The sequence below is a fragment of the Carcharhinus amblyrhynchos genome, chromosome 5 (assembly GCF_965287045.1).
Source record: "Carcharhinus amblyrhynchos chromosome 5, sCarAmb.v2.hapA, whole genome shotgun sequence".
In the NCBI taxonomy this organism is placed as follows: Eukaryota; Metazoa; Chordata; class Chondrichthyes; order Carcharhiniformes; family Carcharhinidae; genus Carcharhinus; species Carcharhinus amblyrhynchos.
Genome location: NC_137328.1, coordinates 106,193,582 through 106,211,381, shown reverse-complemented (window position 1 = coordinate 106,211,381; position 17,800 = coordinate 106,193,582). Strand labels below are relative to the sequence as shown.

Here is a 17,800-nt window from a genome sequence, read left to right as displayed (position 1 = left end):
AGTCCAAAGGTTTGCAGGTTAGGTGGATTAACCATACTAAATTGCCCATTTGTGTCTAAAGATTGCAGACTAGGAGGATTGGCCATGATCGATGCACTGGGTTACAGGAATAGAGCAGAGGAATGGGCTTACATAGAGTGTTCTTTTGGAGGATCAGTGCAGACTCAATGGACCAAATGGCCTCCCTCTGCACTGTAGGGATTCTAAACATCAACATGTCATGAACAAAGAAACATGGAGAAACTTCGTTTGTTCTTACTGGAACGACAGAGGTTGAGGGAAGACCTAATAGAAGTCTACAGGATTATACGGGGCATGGACAGATGGATAGTCAGAAGCTTTCTCCCAGGGTGGAAGAGTCAATCACTGGGGACATAGGTTTAAGATGCTAGGGGCAAGGTTTAAAGGAGATGTACGAGGCATATTTTCTTACACAGAGGATGGTGGGTGCCTGAAATTCACTGCTGGGGGAGATAGTGGAAGCTGAAATGATGGTGATTTTTAACGTGTGTCTTGACAAATATATAGGATGGGAATAGAGAGTATGGTCCCAGGAGGGGTAAGAGGTTTTAGTTCAGTTGGGTAGCATGCACAGTGCAGGCTTGGAGGGCCGAAGGGCCTGTTCCTGTGCTATAATTCTCTTTGTCCTTTGTTGATCTATGTGGGGGGGATCTTGAGCCTGCACTCTCCACCCGCAAGGTCGCTGGCAGGGGCTCAAGATTTGGTAAAAACCAAAAAATGCAAGATTTTGCTGGTGACATAGAGATTTACATTCATTTCAATAAATTTGAAATCTAATTAAAGACTCCCATTGAATCTAATTAAAGACTCCCATTGCCAGATTATTCCCCTTATGAAATTTTCATATCTCACCGATATGACATCATATCAGCAAGGTTTACAACAGGGTTACCCAGACGTGAACCTCCAGAGGTACAAAGGTCACTATAGCCCCAGGGGAGAGGGACATGTTCAGGTAGTGCCCCAGCATTGCCCTATGGCACAGATTGGCACTTAGTGACAACTTGACAGTACCAACCCATGCCAAGGGAAAGTGCCAGGGCCACACCATAGGGGGAGCCTCATGTGTGTGGACTCATCCATTTGTGATGGGGATGGGGGGATGGGGACGGGAAAAGTGACTGAACAGCTGATTTGGTTTTGCAGAGAGCCAGCATGAGAAAAGAGACATGGATAGAACGGATAGTCAGCGTCTTTTTCCCCAGGGTAAAAATGTCAATTACTAGGGGACATGGCTTTCAGGTAAAATGGAAAAGTTTAAAGGAGATGTGAGAGGCAAATTTTTTTTACACAGAGGGTGGAAAGTGCCTGGAATGCAGTGCCAGAGAATATGGTAGAAGCAAATACAATAGCAACATTTAAGAGACATCTTGACAAAAATACATGAATGTGCAGGGAATGGAGGGCACGGACCATAAAGAAGCAAAAGGTCTTTAGAAAGGCACCATGTGTTGGCACAGGTTTGGTGGACCAAAAGTACTGTTCTTTGTTCTTTGAAATGCTCCAGTCCAGGCAACATCATGCTGAAATTCCTCTGCACCCTCTCTAGTGCAATCACATCCTTCTGGTGTGGTGACCAGAGCTGCAGAGTACTCTGTGGCCTAACAAGCATTTTATACTACTCCAGCATAATCTCCCTGTTTATATTCTATGTCTTAGTGGCAAATATTCCATATGACTTCTTAACCACCTTACCTACCTACCCTGAAGCCTTCAGGGATCTTTGAACATATATCCCGAAGTACCTCTGGTCCTCATTAGCATCCAACTATTCCTTGTGTATTCCCTTGCCTTGTTATTCCTCCTAAACTGCATCACCTCATACTTCTCATGGTTAAATAATTATTTTCAAGCAATTCTGCTTTATTAAGAGTTTCAAGAACAAAAAGCATATTTTTTAAAATCTCACACATCGTTAAAGTTTATATAGTGTCAGCAGTCAGTGAGCATTGCCAGTATTTTTGATTACAAGGAATATCCATACTATATTAGAATAAAGCATTATTGACTAGGGACTACATTATTGCACTGTTAACATAGTAAATTAATTTTTAAATTATGCGGGGAGAGGGGGAGGGAGAGGGAGGGAGTGAGGGGAGAGGGAGGGAGTGGGAGGGGAGAGGGCAGAGAGTGGGAGGGGAGAGGGCAAGGAGTGGGAGGGGAGAGGAGAGGGCAGGGAGAGGGAGGAGAGAGGAGAGGGCAGGGAGAGGGAGGAGAGAGGAGAGGGCAGGGAGAGGAAGGGGAGAGGAGAGGGCAGGGAGAGGGAGGGGAGAGGAGAGGGCAGGGAGAGGAGAGGGCGGGGAGAGGGCAGGGAGGGGATGGGAGAGACGGAGGGAGGGGGGACGGGGAGGGAGGGGGGACGGGGGACGGAGGGGGGACGGAGGGAGGGAGGGGGGACGGAGGGAGGGAGGGGGGACGGAGGGAGGGAGGGGACAGAGGGGGATGGAGGGAGGGTGGGTGGGGGACGGAGGGAGGGTGGGTGGGGGAGCGGGGGGGAGGGAGAGAGGGTGGACAGAGGGGGAGGGAGAGAGGGGGAGGGGAGGGAGGGGGGACAGAGGGGGGGAGGGAGGGGGACAGAGGGGGGGAGGGAGGGGGGACAGAGGGGGAGGGAGGGAGGGGGGACAGAGGGGGAGGGAGGGAGGGGGGACAGAGGGAGAGGGAGGGAGGGGGACAGAGGGGGTGGGCGGGCGGGCGGGGGGGAGCGGGAGAGGGGGCGGGCGGGCGGGGGAGCGGGAGAGGGGGCGGGCGGGCGGGGGAGCGGGAGAGGGGGCGGGCGGCGGGCGGGGGAGCGGGAGAGGGGGCGGGCGGGCGGGCGGGGGAGCGGGAGAGGGGGCGGGCGGGCGGGCGGGGGAGCGGGAGAGGGGGCGGGCGGGCGGGCGGGGGAGCGGGAGAGGGGGCGGGCGGGCGGGCGGGGAGCGGGAGAGGGGGCGGGCGGGCGGGCGGGGGAGCGGGAGAGGGGGCGGGCGGGCGGGCGGGGGAGCGGGAGAGGGGGCGGGCGGGCGGGCGGGGGAGCGGGAGAGGGGCGGGCGGGCGGGCGGGGGAGCGGGAGAGGGGGCGGGCGGCGGCGGGAGCGGGAGAGGGGGCGGGCGGGCGGGCGGGGGAGCGGGAGAGGGGGCGGGCGGGCGGGCGGGGAGCGGGAGAGGGGGCGGGCGGGCGGGCGGGGGAGCGGGAGAGGGGGCGGGCGGGCGGGCGGGGGAGCGGGAGAGGGGGCGGGCGGGCGGGCGGGGGAGCGGGAGAGGGGGCGGGCGGGCGGGCGGGGAGCGGGAGAGGGGGCGGGCGGGCGGGCGGGGGAGCGGGAGAGGGGGCGGGCGGGCGGGCGGGGGAGCGGGAGAGGGGGCGGGCGGGCGGGCGGGAGAGGGGGTGGGCGGGGAGCGGGAGGAGGGGGGGCGGGGAGGGGGTGGGCGGCGGGCGGGGGAGCGGGAGAGGGGGTGGGCGGGCGGGCGGGAGCGGGAGAGGGGGTGGGGCGGGCGGGCGGGGGAGCGGGAGAGGGGGTGGGCGGGCGGCGGGGAGCGGGAGAGGGGGTGGGCGGGCGGGCGGGGGAGCGGGAGAGGGGGTGGGCGGGCGGGCGGGGGAGCGGGAGAGGGGGTGGGCCGGCGGGCGGGGGGGAGCGGGAGAGGGGGTGGGCGGGCGGGCGGGGGAGCGGGAGAGGGGGTGGGCGGGCGGGCGGGGGAGCGGGAGAGGGGCGGGGGAGCGGGAGAGGGGGTGGGGGAGCGGGAGAGGGGGTGGGGAGCGGGAGAGGGGGTGGGGGAGCGGGAGAGGGGGTGGGGGAGCGGGAGAGGGGGTGGGTGGGCGGGCGGGCGGGGGAGCGGGAGAGGGGGTGGGTGGGCGGGCGGGCGGGGGAGCGGGAGAGGGGGTGGGTGGGCGGCGGGCGGGGGAGCGGGAGAGGGGGTGGGTGGGCGGGCGGGCGGGGGAGCGGGAGAGGGGGTGGGTGGGCGGGCGGCGGGGGAGCGGGAGAGGGGGTGGGTGGGCGGGCGGGCGGGGGAGCGGGAGAGGGGGTGGGCGGGCGGGCGGGGGAGCGGGAGAGGGGGTGGGCGGGCGGGCGGGCGGGCGGGAGAGGGGGTGGGTGGGCGGGCGGGCGGGGAGCGGGAGAGGGGGTGGGCGGGCGGGCGGGGGAGCGGGAGAGGGGGGTGGGCGGGCGGGGGAGCGGGAGAGGGGGTGGGCGGGCGGGCGGGGGAGCGGGAGAGGGGGTGCGGGCGGGCGGGGGAGCGGGAGAGGGGGTGGGCGGGCGGGCGGGAGAGGGGGTGGGCGGGCGGCGGGAGACGGGGTGGGCGGGCGGGCGGGGGAGCGGGAGAGGGGGCGGGCGGGCGGGGGAGCGGGAGAGGGGGCGGGCGGGCGGGAGAGGGGGTGGGTGGGCGGGCGGGCGGGGGAGCGGGAGAGGGGTGGGCGGGCGGGCGGGGGAGCGGGAGAGGGGGTGGGCGGGCGGGCGGGGGAGCGGGAGAAGGGGCGGGCGGGCGGGGAGCGGGAGAGGGTGCGGGCGGGGGAGCGGGAGAGGGGGCGGGCGGGCGGGGGAGCGGGAGAGGGGCGGGCGGGCGGGGGAGCGGGAGAGGGGGCGGGCGGGCGGGGGAGCGGGAGAGGGGGGCGGGCGGGCGGGGGAGCGGGAGAGGGGGCGGGCGGGCGGGGGAGCGGGAGAGGGGGCGGGCGGGCGGGGGAGCGGGCGGGCGGGGGAGCGGGAGAGGGGGCGGGCGGGCGGGGGAGCGGGAGAAGGGGCGGGCGGGCGGGGGAGCGGGAGAGGGGGCGGGCGGGCGGGGGAGCGGGAGAGGGGGCGGGCGGGCGGGGGAGCGGGAGAGGGGGCGGGCGGGCGGGGGGAGCGGGAGAGGGGGCGGGCGGGCGGGGGAGCGGGAGAGGGGGCGGGCGGGCGGGGGAGCGGGAGAGGGGGCGGGCGGGCGGGGGAGCGGGAGAGGGGGCGGGCGGGCGGGGAGCGGGAGAGGGGGCGGGCGGGCGGGGGAGCGGGAGAGGGGGCGGGCGGGCGGGGGAGCGGGAGAGGGGGCGGGCGGGCGGGGGAGCGGGAGAGGGGGCGGGCGGGCGGGGGAGCGGGAGAGGGGGCGGGCGGGCGGGGGAGCGGGAGAGGGGGCGGGCGGGCGGGGGAGCGGGAGAGGGGGCGGGCGGGCGGGGGAGCGGGAGAGGGGGCGGGCGGGCGGGGGAGCGGGAGAGGGGGCGGGCGGGCGGGGGAGCGGGAGAGGGGGCGGGCGGGCGGGGGAGCGGGAGAGGGGGCGGGCGGGCGGGGGAGCGGGAGAGGGGGCGGGCGGGCGGGGGAGCGGGAGAGGGGGCGGGCGGGGGAGCGGGAGAGGGGCGGGCGGGCGGGGGAGCGGGAGAGGGGGCGGGCGGGCGGGGGAGCGGGAGAGGGGGCGGGCGGGCGGGGGAGCGGGAGAGGGCGGGCGGGCGGGGAGCGGGAGAGGGGGCGGGCGGGCGGGGGAGCGGGAGAGGGGGCGGGCGGGCGGGGAGCGGGAGAGGGGCGGGCGGGCGGGGGAGCGGGAGAGGGGGCGGGCGGGCGGGGGAGCGGGAGAGGGGGGGGCGGGCGGCGGGGGAGCGGGAGAGGGGGCGGGCGGGCGGGGGAGCGGGAGAGGGGGCGGGCGGGCGGGGGAGCGGGAGAGGGGGCGGGCGGGCGGGGGAGCGGGAGAGGGGGCGGGCGGGCGGGGGAGCGGGAGAGGGGGCGGGCGGGCGGGGGAGCGGGAGAGGGGGCGGGCGGGGGAGCGGGAGAGGGGGCGGGCGGGCGGGGGAGCGGGAGAGGGGGCGGGCGGGCGGGGGAGCGGGAGAGGGGGCGGGCGGGCGGGGGAGCGGGAGAGGGGGCGGGCGGGGGAGCGGGAGAGGGGGCGGGGGCGGGGGAGCGGGAGAGGGGGCGGGCGGGCGGGGGAGCGGGAGAGGGGGCGGGCGGGCGGGGAGCGGGAGAGGGGGCGGGCGGGGGAGCGGGAGAGGGGGCGGGCGGGGGAGCGGGAGAGGGGGGCGGGCGGGCGGGGAGCGGGAGAGGGGGCGGGCGGGCGGGGGAGCGGGAGAGGGGGCGGGCGGGCGGGGGAGCGGGAGAGGGGGCGGGCGGGCGGGGGAGGGGGCGGGCGGGCGGGAGAGGGGGCGGGCGGGGGAGCGGGAGAGGGGGCGGGCGGGGAGCGGGAGAGGGGGCGGGCGGGCGGGGGAGCGGGAGAGGGGGCGGGCGGGCGGGGGAGCGGGAGAGGGGGCGGGCGGCGGGGAGCGGGAGAGGGGGCGGGCGGGCGGGGGAGCGGGAGAGGGGGCGGCGGGCGGGGGAGCGGGGAGAGGGGGCGGGCGGGCGGGGGAGCGGGAGAGGGGGCGGGCGGGCGGGGGAGCGGGAGAGGGGGCGGGCGGGCGGGGGAGCGGGAGAGGGGGCGGGCGGGCGGGGGAGCGGGAGAGGGGGCGGGCGGGCGGGGGAGCGGGAGAGGGGGCGGGCGGGCGGGGGAGCGGGAGAGGGGGCGGGCGGGCGGGGGAGCGGGAGAGGGGGGCGGGCGGGGAGCGGGAGAGGGGGCGGGCGGGGGAGAGGGAGGGGCGGGCGGGGGAGAGGGAGGGCGGGCGGGGGAGAGGGAGGGAGGGCGGGCGGGCGGGGGAGAGGGAGGGCGGGCGGGCGGGGGAGAGGGAGGGCGGGCGGGGGAGAGGGAGGGAGGGCGGGCGGGCGGGGGAGAGGGAGGGAGGGCGGGCGGGCGGGGGAGAGGGAGGGAGGGCGGGCGGGCGGGGGAGAGGGAGGGAGGGAGGGCGGGCGGGGGAGAGAGAGGGAGGGAGGGAGGGCGGGCGGGGGAGAGGGAGGGAGGGAGGGCGGGCGGGGGAGAGGGAGGGAGGGAGGGCGGGCGGGGAGAGGGAGGGAGGGAGGGCGGGCGGGGGAGAGGGAGGGAGGGAGGGCGGGCGGGGGAGAGGGAGGGAGGGAGGGCGGGGAGAGGGAGGGAGGGAGGGCGGGGGAGAGGGAGGGAGGGAGGGAGGGCGGGGGAGAGGAGGGAGGGAGGGCGGGCGGGGGAGAGGGAGGGAGGGAGGGCGGGCGGGGGAGAGGGAGGGAGGGAGGGCGGGCGGGGGAGAGGGAGGGAGGGAGGGCGGGCGGGGGAGAGGGAGGGAGGGAGGGCGGGCGGGGAGAGGGAGGGAGGGAGGGCGGGCGGGGGAGAGGGAGGGAGGGAGGGCGGGGGAGAGGGAGGGAAGGGGGAGGGCGGGGGAGAGGGCGGGCGGGAGGGCGGGGGAGAGGGCGGGGGAGAGGGAGGGGGGGAGAGGGAGGGAGGGAGGGCGGGGGAGAGGGAGGGGGGGAGAGGGAGGGCGGGCGGGGGAGAGGGAGGGAGGGAGGGTGGGGGAGAGGGAGGGAAGGGGGAGGGCGGCGGGAGGGCGGGGGAGAGGGCGGGCGGGAGGGCGGGGGAGAGGGAGGGAGGGAGGGAGAGGGAGGGAGGGAGGGCGGGGGAGAGGGAGGGCGGGCGGGGGAGAGGGAGGGAGGGAGGGCGGGGGAGAGTGAGGGAGGGAGGGCGGGGGAGAGGGAGGGAGGGAGGGCGGGCGGGGGAGAGGGAGGGAGGGCGGGCGGGGGAGAGGGAGGGAGGGCGGGCGGGGGAGAGGGAGGGAGGGCGGGCGGGGGAGAGGGAGGGAACGAGGGAGGGCGGGCGGGACCGAGGGAGGGAGGGAGGGCGGGACCGAGGGAGGGAGGGAGGGCGGGCGGGACCGAGGGAGGGAGGGAGGGCGGGGCCGAGGGAGGGAGGGCGGGGCCGAGGGAGGGAGGGAGGGAGGGCGGGGCCGAGGGAGGGAGGGAGGGAGGGCGGGGCCAAGGGAGGGAGGGAGGGAGGGCGGGGCCGAGGGAGGGAGGGAGGGAGGGCGGGGCCGAGGGAGGGAGGGCGGGCGGGGCCGAGGGAGGGAGGGAGGGCGGGCGGGGCAAAGGGAGGGAGGGAGGGCGGGCGGGGCCGAGGGAGGGAGGGAGGGCGGGCGGGGCCGAGGGAGGGAGGGAGGGCGGGCGGGGCCGAGGGAGGGAGGGAGGGCGGGTGGGGCCGAGGGAGGGAGGGCGGGCGGGCCGAGGGAGGGAGGGAGGGCGGGGGAGAGGGAGGGAGGGAGGGCGGGCGGGGGAGAGGGAGGGAGGGAGGGCGGGCGGGGGAGAGGGAGGGAGGGAGGGCGGGCGGGCCGAGGGAGGGCGGGCGGGCCGAGGGAGGGAGGCAGGGCGGGCGGGGCCGAGGGAGGGAGGGCGGGCGGGGCCGAGGGAGGGAGGGCGGGGCCGAGGGAGGGAGGGAGGGCAGGCGGGGCTGAGGGAGGGAGTGAGGGCGGGGCCGAGGGAGGGAGGGAGTGAGGGCGGGGCCGAGGGAGGGAGTGAGGGCGGGGCCGAGGGAGGAGGGCGGGGCCGAGGGAGGGAGGGAGGGAGGGCGGGGCCGAGGGAGGGAGGGAGGGAGGGCGGGGCCGAGGGAGGGAGGGAGGGAGGGCGGGGCCGAGGGAGGGAGGGAGGGAGGGCGGGGCCGAGGGAGGGAGGGAGGGCGGGGCCGAGGGAGGGAGGGAGGGTGGGTCCGAGGGAGGGAGGGAGGGCGGGTGTGCGGGGCCGAGGGAGGGAGGGAGGGCGGGCGGGGGAGAGGGAGGGAGGGAGGGCGGGCGGGGGAGAGGGAGGGAGGGAGGGCGGGGAGAGGGAGGGAAGGGGGAGGGCTGGGGAGAGGGCGGGCGGGAGGGCGGGGGAGAGGGAGGGGGGGAGAGGGAGGGAGGGAGGGCGGGCGGGGGAGAGGGAGGGAGGGAGGGTGGGGGAGAGGGAGGGAAGGGGGAGGGCGGCGGGAGGGCGGGGGAGAGGGAGGGAGGGAGGGGAGAGGGAGGGAGGGAGGGCGGGGGAGAGGGGAGGGCGGGGCAGAGGGAGGGAGGGAGGGCGGGCGGGGGAGAGGGAGGGAGGGCGGGCGGGGAGAGGGAGGGAGGGCGGGCGGGGGAGAGGGAGGGAGGGAGGGCGGGCGGGGGAGAGGGAGGGAGGGAGGGCGGGGGAGAGTGAGGGAGGGAGGGTGGGGGAGAGGGAGGGAGGGAGGGAGGGCGGGCGGGGGAGAGGGAGGGAGGGCGGGCGGGGGAGAGTGAGGGAGGGAGGGCGGGGAGAGGGAGGGAGGGAGGGAGGGAGGGCGGGGAGAGGGAGGGAGGGAGGGCGGGGGAGAGGGAGGGAGGGAGGGAGGGCGGGCGGTGGAGAGGGAGGGAGGGCGGGCGGGGGAGAGGGAGGGAGGGCGGCGGGGGAGAGGGAGGGAGGGCGGGCGGGGGAGAGGGAGGGAGGGAGGGCGGGCGGGGGAGAGGGAGGGAGGGAGGGCGGGCGGGGGAGAGGGAGGGAGGGAGGGCGGGGGAGAGTGAGGGAGGGAGGGCGGGGGAGAGGAGGGAGGGAGGGCGGGGGAGAGGGGGGGAGAGGAAGGGAGGGAGGGGAAGAGGAAGGGAGGGCGGGGGAGAGGGAGGGAGGGCGGGGAGAGGGAGGGAGGGCGGGGGAGAGGGAGGGCGGGAGGGAGGGCGGGGGAGAGGGAGGGCGGGAGGGAGGGCGGGGGAGAGGGAGGGCGGGAGGGAGGGCGGGGGAGAGGGAGGGCGGGCGGGGGAGAGGGACGGAGGGAGGGCGGGAGGGAGGGAGGGAGGGAGTGAGGGTGGGTGGGGGAGAGGGAGGGAGGGAGGGTGGGTGGGGGGAGAGGGAGGGGGAGGAGGAGGGAGGAGGGTGGGTGGGGGAGAGGGAGGGAGGGAGGGTGGGTGGGGGAGAGGGAGGGAGGGAGGGTGGGTGGGGGAGAGGGAGGGAGGGAGGGTGGGGTGGGGGAGAGGGAGGGAGGGGAGGGTGGGTGGGGGAGAGGGAGGGAGGGCGGGTGGGTGGGGGAGAGGGAGGGAGGGCGGGTGGGGGAGAGGGAGGGAGGGTGGGGGAGAGGGCGGGAGGGAGGGAGGGTGGGGGAGAGGGCGGGAGGGAGGGCGGGTGGGGAGAGGGCGGGAGGGAGGCGGGTGGGGGAGAGGGCGGGAGGGAGGGCAGGTGGGGGAGAGGGCGGGAGGGCGGGGGAGAGGGGGGAGGGCGGGCAGATGGAGGGAGGGAGGGAGGGCAGATGGAGGGAGGGAAAGAGAGAGGGAGGGAGGTGAAGAGAGAGGGAGGGAGGGAGGGAGGGTGCAGAGGTGTGGAGGGGGAGGGAGGGTGCAGAGGTGTGGAGGGGGAGGGAGGGTAGAGGAGAGGGAGGGTGAGTGTGAGCTTGGGATGGCGCAGTGGCAGGACAACACAGTGGGGGAACAGCATAGTGGTTAGCACTGCTGCGTAAGAGTGCCAGGGACCCAGGTTCAATTCCAGGTTTGGGTCTCTGCCTGTGCGGAGTCTGCACGTTCTCCCTGTATCTGAATGGGTTTGCTCTGGTATTCCTGTTTTCTCCCACAGTCTCAAAGATGTGCTGGTTCGGTGCACTGGCCATGTTAAATTCTTCCTCAGTGTACCTGAACAGGCGACCAGGGGTTTTCACAATAATTTCACTGCAGTGTAAATATAAGCCAACTTGTGACACCAATAAATAAACTTTACTTGAAGCTTAAAAAACTTAACATTTAGAACAATACATACTCTCTGCATTGGTCATCTGGATTAGCAAATACTACCACATCAACAGGAAGAGTCAGCCTGAAGTGTATCCGTGATTTCTGATGATTTTGCACTGTTACACATTCAGCGAAATTGGGCCGTGTCAACTCAAACAAAAGCTCTAGGTTTACTACTTTCTGGAAGTAAAAACAATTATGAATTATTAATCTAAAGCTATTAATCTGAGTTCTGAAAAAGTAATTTTATTGCTAATTGCACAGGTAGCACTGAAAAACAATGTATTTACTGAAATCTAGTTGAATCGTTTACTCACAAACTTGAATTATCCTACCCTAATGTTTTTTCAAATAGTGATGTTCAAACCTGAGAAAATCAACTGCTGCCTGCAATGCGACACAGTGGCATTAATGCATTACTGCCTCAGCGCCAGGGACCCACTTTGATTCCCAACTTGGTGATTGTCTGTGTGGAGTTTGCCGAATTGTCCCGAGTCTGTGTGGGTCTCCTCTGAGTGCTCTGGCTTCCTCCTACAGTCCGAGAGATGCGTGGGTTAGGTGCATTGGCCATGCTAAATTCTCCCTCAGTGTACCTGAACAGGCACCTGAGTGTGGCAACTAAGGGATTTTCACAATAACTCCACTGCAGTGTTAATGTAAGCCTACTGGTGACACTAATAAATAAACTTTAAAATATACTAACAGTACTGTGGAAATTCATGCAAGAAGAGGTGAGGACTTAATTATAAAAGATTGTAATCAAAACCTTTCTTATCCTTTTGGAAAAGGGCCTTGTACATAGCTTTCTGCGTGGTCTTTCCAGTAACTTTTCAATGACCACACTCTTTATTGAGGGTATCAGTCATTTCTACTGTTTTAAAAAAGAATCAGATCCTCCAAAGATAACTTAATATATTTTCCACTGAAAGTCAAACAAAGTTAGTCTCTCTCGCTGCTGGTAACGCTCTGTGTTGCTGACTGCCTATGTGTGTAGCTCCATTACAAAATGAGCTGAGAAGTAGAGAAGAAAGGTAGCATGAACCAAAATGAACAAGAACAGAATAAAATAAGGGAGGGCAGATAACATATCCCCCAGCTGATATGCTCCAGCCCACCCATTCCAGAACTATAAAGCGCTGTGGGGGAAATTAACAATCAATCCCTGACTGAGGAAGAAGTCAAACCAATTGGAGCTGCTGGCCAATCCAATTGACCAGCAATTCCATCAGTCCCAGCATGCCAGGAGAGAGTCAGTGGTCGCTGATGTCACTACAGAAGATGACAACCATGCCCTTGGAGCAGAACAGTCTTGGGCTGTGAAGGTTTGGAAGAGTGGAAGGATATGGGTTTAAGGGAGGAGGTTGGTAGGAAGGAAGCAGAATGTTTGACTATAGGGTCCCACCATTGTAAATGACTTTCCCGAAGAGCGATCCTCCCCCCACTTCCTTCATGTCTTTAAACAAAATGAAAAAAAAAATCAGCTGCCCTCTCCCCCCAGCTTCACATGCCAAATAATTGATGGCATGGGCAGTGTAATATGGGGGTTAATTGGCTTGATAATCAGCCTAATTACCCTTGGTTATCTATTTAAATAAGGCAAGTGTGCTGCCAATTTTGACACCCGCCTGCCCCCTGTACTTTGGGCATGAGCTTGGAAGTGGGCAAGAAGATGGTGGGGTGGGCTGCTTGGGTGCCCACTTTATTTTATGCGCCTTCCCTGCAGGAAACATGTCTGCCAGGGGCACATAAAGTTCAACTCTAGGATTCTACGAAAATTTGCAAAATCGTTTGAAAAATACCCACATAACAAAATTCTTTGAGAAGTTTTAAATGGTAAGCCAAGACCTTAATTTGATTCCAGCTGGCAATATGTTTTCTGAGATCCACTGACTTTGGATCAGCTCCTAAAATAGTCTCAAATTGTGGCCTTCTTCTGTAGAAAATAATTTACACTTTGAAAACCTCCATGCACAACATGCAACAATGTTCCATCTCCCAGATGGAGCCCATCAAATAGGAGTCAGGAGCCAAATTGTTCTAACTGGCTCATCCTAATATTTTGCTGGGCTTCAATCATCTCAGAATCCTTTTGTCAGTGGATCAAGGCATCTTCTTTCAAGATACTGGTAGTCACTGTGCAACAATGGTTCCATGTTATCCACTGATCAAAACAAAGTAGGTGACCTGGAATGTTGGGACCCCCATGGACAACCTGATCAGTGACATATTCAAGTGCCACACCACCAGCATAGCTCAGGAAATTGAGTGACTTAACGTCTTGAATAGGATCATGCATGTGAACTCTTATTAGTGAGCCTGTTCCTTCACATTCTTCAGTTCCATTCCTCACCTACTCCTTGTTTCCTTTCCCATGGAAAGTGACCGACCGGATGAGTTACCCGAACAATCACTCAGATCCTGGGAGGACCAGCTAGTGGGGGTATTCGTAGGCATCTTTAACCTCTTTTTACACCAATTGGAAATCCCTATCTGCTTCAAGAAGGCAACCATCATCCCATTAACAGAGAAAAGTCAGGCAGCATGCCTTAATGACTATCATCTAGTGGCTCTGACATCCATCATTTTGAAATGCTTCGAAAGGTTAGTCACTGCATGACTCAATCCCAGCCTCCCAGATTGCCTAGATCTACTATGGTTTGCCTACCGCTGCAACAGGGCCACAGCAGACACCATCTCCCTGGTCCTGCACTCAACCCTGGAACATCTAGATATCAAAGACACCTATGTCAGATTCCTATTTACTGGGTACAGCTCAGCCTTTAATGCCATTATCCCAAGAAAATGCATCTCCAAACTCAGGGGCCTGGGCCTTGGCTCCTCCCTCTGTGACTGGATCCTAGACCGCATCAGTGAGGATAGGCAACAACACCTCCTCTGTGATTATCCTCAACAATGGTGCTCCACGAGGTTGTGCCCTCAACCCCTTACTATACGCCTTATACACCTATGGATGTGTGGTAAACTTTCCCTCCAACTCAATTTTCAAGTTTGCTGACACTACCGTAGTGGCTTGGATCTCAAACAATGATGAGACGGAGTTTTCAGGAAAGAGATGGAGAATCTGGAGAACAGGTGTGACGATACTAATTCTTTCTTCAATGTCAACAAAATGATAGTCATTGACTTCAGGAAGCGTAGTGGAGGACATGCCTTGGGACGAAGTGGAAACGATCGCGAGCTTAAAGTTTCTAAGGTTCTAGATCACCAACAACCTGTCCTGGTCCTTCCATGTTGATGCTATAGTTAGGAAAGCCCACCAATGCCTCAACTTTCTCAGGAGGCTAAGGAAATTTGGCATGTCAGCTACAACTCAAACTAACCTTTACAGAGGCACCATTCTTTCTGGTTGTCTCACAGCTTAATATGGCACCTGCTCTGTCCAAGGCCGCAAATAACCACAAGGGGTTGTGAACAAAGTCCAGTCCATCACGCAAACCAGCCTCCCATCCATTGACTCTATCTACATTTCCTAAAAAGCAGCCAGCATAATCAAGGACTCCATGCACCCCGGACATACTCTCTCCCATTTTCTTCCATTGGGAGAAAGATATAAAAATCTGAGGACATGTACCAACCAATTCAAGAACAGCTTCTTCCCTGCTGCCATCAGACTTTTGAATGGACATACCTCATATTACATTGATCTTTCTCTACACCCTAGCTATGACTATAACACTACATTCTGTACCCTCTCCTTTTCTTATCTATGTATGATATGCTTTGTCTGTATAGCACGCAAGAAACAATATTTTTCACTGTATACTAATACATGTGACAATAATAAATCAAATCAAATTGTGCCACCCTCACAAAACATCTGCACCTCAAATTGTATTTGACATAAGTGCATCTATTCTGCTAACTTGCAAATCTATTTTCCTTGCTGTTTGTCTGGAACTCGCACCACAGGACATCCTAAACTTAAAACATATAGACAATCTGAAAGCAAACCTCAGATCTTGCAAGCTAGATGCCAACACAGAGGGAAAAAAAAAATAAACTTACCCAAATGGAGTAGTTTCTGTCATTAAGTGATTTCAACATTTGGTTGCTGGATTACACCACTTCAACCCTTCATCAATCAATACCACATTAAATAACCCCTATCATTTGTTATTGCCCATAAGCCAATTTTCCAATTTTCTAGCCATTCTACCAGTTACAATATGGTTAGACACTTGTCACAAAGCATTTTGAGATAACAAATCTAGTAACTTCAGACAATCCACTATTATCAAATTCCTCATTATAGATGAGATCTCTATTAAGTCTGTGCTGACTGTTAGCATTTCATGCATTTTAAAATGTGCATGAGTTTAATCTCAAATTGTGAATTCTAGGATTTGCTTACCCACAACCATGATAACCTTCTGTGACAATTTATGTTAGAATCTAATATTCAACCTTTTGCATCAAAAATGATGACCCTGTGTGAGGCTGAAGAAAATCTGTAAATTAAAAAAAAAATAGCTACTAGCTGCATGGAGAATGATCACTGACTGAGCCAATCCAATAAACCAAGCATCTTGAATTTTCTTATGCGGTCCATTCATGGGAAAGCCACAAGATTCATTATAGAACTAATTTTAAATGGGTAATGAGGCCTATAATTGGCCTGACATTTCTTTGCCAAAAATGAAATCAACAATCAATTGGATGCACCTATCTGTGTATCTGATTTTGTAATCATGCTTACAACTATGAAGGCTCCACACTGCCAGTGAAGCCATGGTGAGTTGCTCCTACTGTATGTTATTGATAGAAACTATATGTTATGAATAGAAATGTCTGGTTAATGCCTTAAAATCATCAGAGACATTGCATCATCTGAAATACTCGTAAAACAACAATTCTCAAAATCAAAAATATATTGCTTACCAAAGGCTCGATTTTTACAGCCTTCCTTTTGGGAATCTTAGCAAGATAGTCGTTGACTTCAATGCTGAAATAAAAATTGCACGCTGCAATAAGACAGCACACATATAGAAGCTGATTGTAAAGTCATTTTTTAATTATGCACTGGAACAATATCTCAAACTAATCAATCCCACACATTTGCCTATTGTATATTTTTTGAACCATCTGAAACCTTATTGCTTACTAACATCAAGTTTTCCCATGTAGACAGTGACATTATAGTTATGTTATTGGACAAGTAATCCAGAGGCCTGGACTAATAGTCCAGAGACAGGAGTTCAAACCCCATTGCAGCAGCTGGGGAACTTAAGTTCAATTAATTAAATAAATCTGGGGGACAAAATTAACACCATGATGACCAAAGTATTGCATCTGGTCCACCTATGTTAGAGAAGGGAATCCATCCTTAGTCTGGCCAACATTGACTCCACAGCCACAGAAATATAGTTGATTCTGAATTGCTCTTCGAATAGCCTAGTAAGTCATCCTATTGTATCAAGCCACTACAAGAACGTCTAATAAAAAGGCAACCCAAAATCAACGTAAGTATTAAAAATAACAAAATAAACCTGAACCCAGTTAGCCCTATAAAGTTTAATCCCTGACCTCTGAGCAAATGCCAAAATTGGGAGAGTTCCCCCACAGACCACTTAATCAAACCTGGTGTAGTCATACTCACAAACCAATATCCGTTTTAACAGATGTCTCAGATTCCTCCATCACCACCCCTGAGCACATCCTGTCTCATTGGCAGGACAGACCCACCATAGGTGGCACCAAAGAGATATACTGTCAAGTGAGAGTAGCTCTGGCAATTCTCAACATTGACTTCAGAGCCCATGGAATCTCACGACATTAGGTCAAACACTAGCAAGGAAACTCCTTGTGATGATTACCAACTACTCTCCCTCAGAGACCAATCGCTACCTCTTCATGTTGAGCTAGGGAGATACACAAGGCAATAAAAGTGATGATGTGCAATACCATTCTTTTCTGATGCTCGGAATTCACCATTTCTAGCATTACTTATCTGTAAACACCGCATTCTTTATCATTTTACTTATGTAATTTACAACAGTCCTCGACTTTGTGACGTTCGAGACACAAAGAAGGGCACTTAAAACGTTTATAAATTGACACCTCATTTCAACATTACAACAACGCTTTTGACTTTATGACACCAGCACATTTCTATGAGCACAATGGTATTCTGTGCTGCCCATTTGTATAACTGGACAGGTCAAGCCATCTTTCTTTGTTTGGAAACAGGTTTGTTTTATCTGTTAAATTTTATTTTGCACAACCATCGCGATTTTAATGCATTTATATGTTGTATTTAATATGTGATCAGACTCACAGAGGTTAAACAAACAACTGTGTTAGAATGGCTTCATTACATCCCCCACACTAGCTAAGTAACTTGTGTTAAGGTGTGGAGGCGTCAATAGTCATCTCAGCAATTTGACATGACAACAGTTGAGGGCATTTACTATTACCAGGTGCCCCATGAGTGATTTCTAGCCTTGGTTTTGGAACCAATTCCCCATTTATATCATTAATCCTATGGGAAAATCTGTTCCAACTTACAACATTTTGACTTATAATGTGGTTTTTAGGAACCAGTTGTGCCACAAGATGGAGGACTGCCTGTAGTTCAAAGTGTCTCCAAACACAATCGAAACTTAGAAGAATAAAATCAATATTTGACAATTGGACAATCAACTGAAATAGACGTGGGAAGTTTAACAATATCAGTAAGTTTAACTGAAATCCATGTGATCACCAATACAAGCCTACTTCAATATAGTATTGAGATATTCAATACATTCCATTCTGCTACTTACGGAACAAGTTTTAGTATGCTTTTGCAGCTGCTGTCCTCTTGTAGGTCTGTCGGCTGCGTGTTGAAGCCAGTTTTAGGCCACATGTATAGAGAACTTTCCCAACCAAATAAGACGAAAGACTGTGAATTTACTTTGTTAATCAGATCCTTCATGGCTTCCGAAAACCCACGTTTAATTCCTTGTTCTGATTTAAAAAAAACAATGTTACAAGTGCAGAAGGTTCCAATATTCATTCTTACTTCAGTCTTTCATAGCATTTCTGTAAAGATAAATCATTATTAAATACAACTGGATACCACACCACATAAGGAGGCATTAGGCCAGATGTTGAAAAACCTAGTCAAAGAGAAAGGTATTAAGGAGTGTCTTATAAGTGTCAGGAAACAGTGGCTATTAAAAAAAAAATTATTTGTGGTTAATAGGAATAAGGCATAGCTTTACGTTAATTTTGTTGTTCAGCATTTGAATGGATTAATGACATCAGTTTGGTTCAAGTGCCTGTATGGTAAAGAGGGTTTACGACGTGGAAGTAAGTGTGGCTTAAAGGAATTTAG

The 17,800-nt window shown here is 60.2% G+C and overlaps 1 protein-coding gene across 1 annotated transcript in view; it reads right to left on the bottom strand.

The window, feature by feature from the left end:
- The window catches only part of LOC145343270 (ufm1-specific protease 2-like), a 76,937-nt gene that overhangs the window by 30,855 nt on the left and 28,282 nt on the right, over positions 1–17,800 (bottom strand). The window contains exons 3-5 of the mRNA XM_080189396.1: positions 17,247–17,430; positions 15,364–15,427; positions 10,490–10,644 (exon numbers count right to left, since the gene is read on the bottom strand). Of these exons, the coding sequence (XP_080045522.1) occupies positions 10,490–10,644; positions 15,364–15,427; positions 17,247–17,430 (403 nt within the window). The remainder of the gene's footprint in view (positions 1–10,489; positions 10,645–15,363; positions 15,428–17,246; positions 17,431–17,800) is intronic.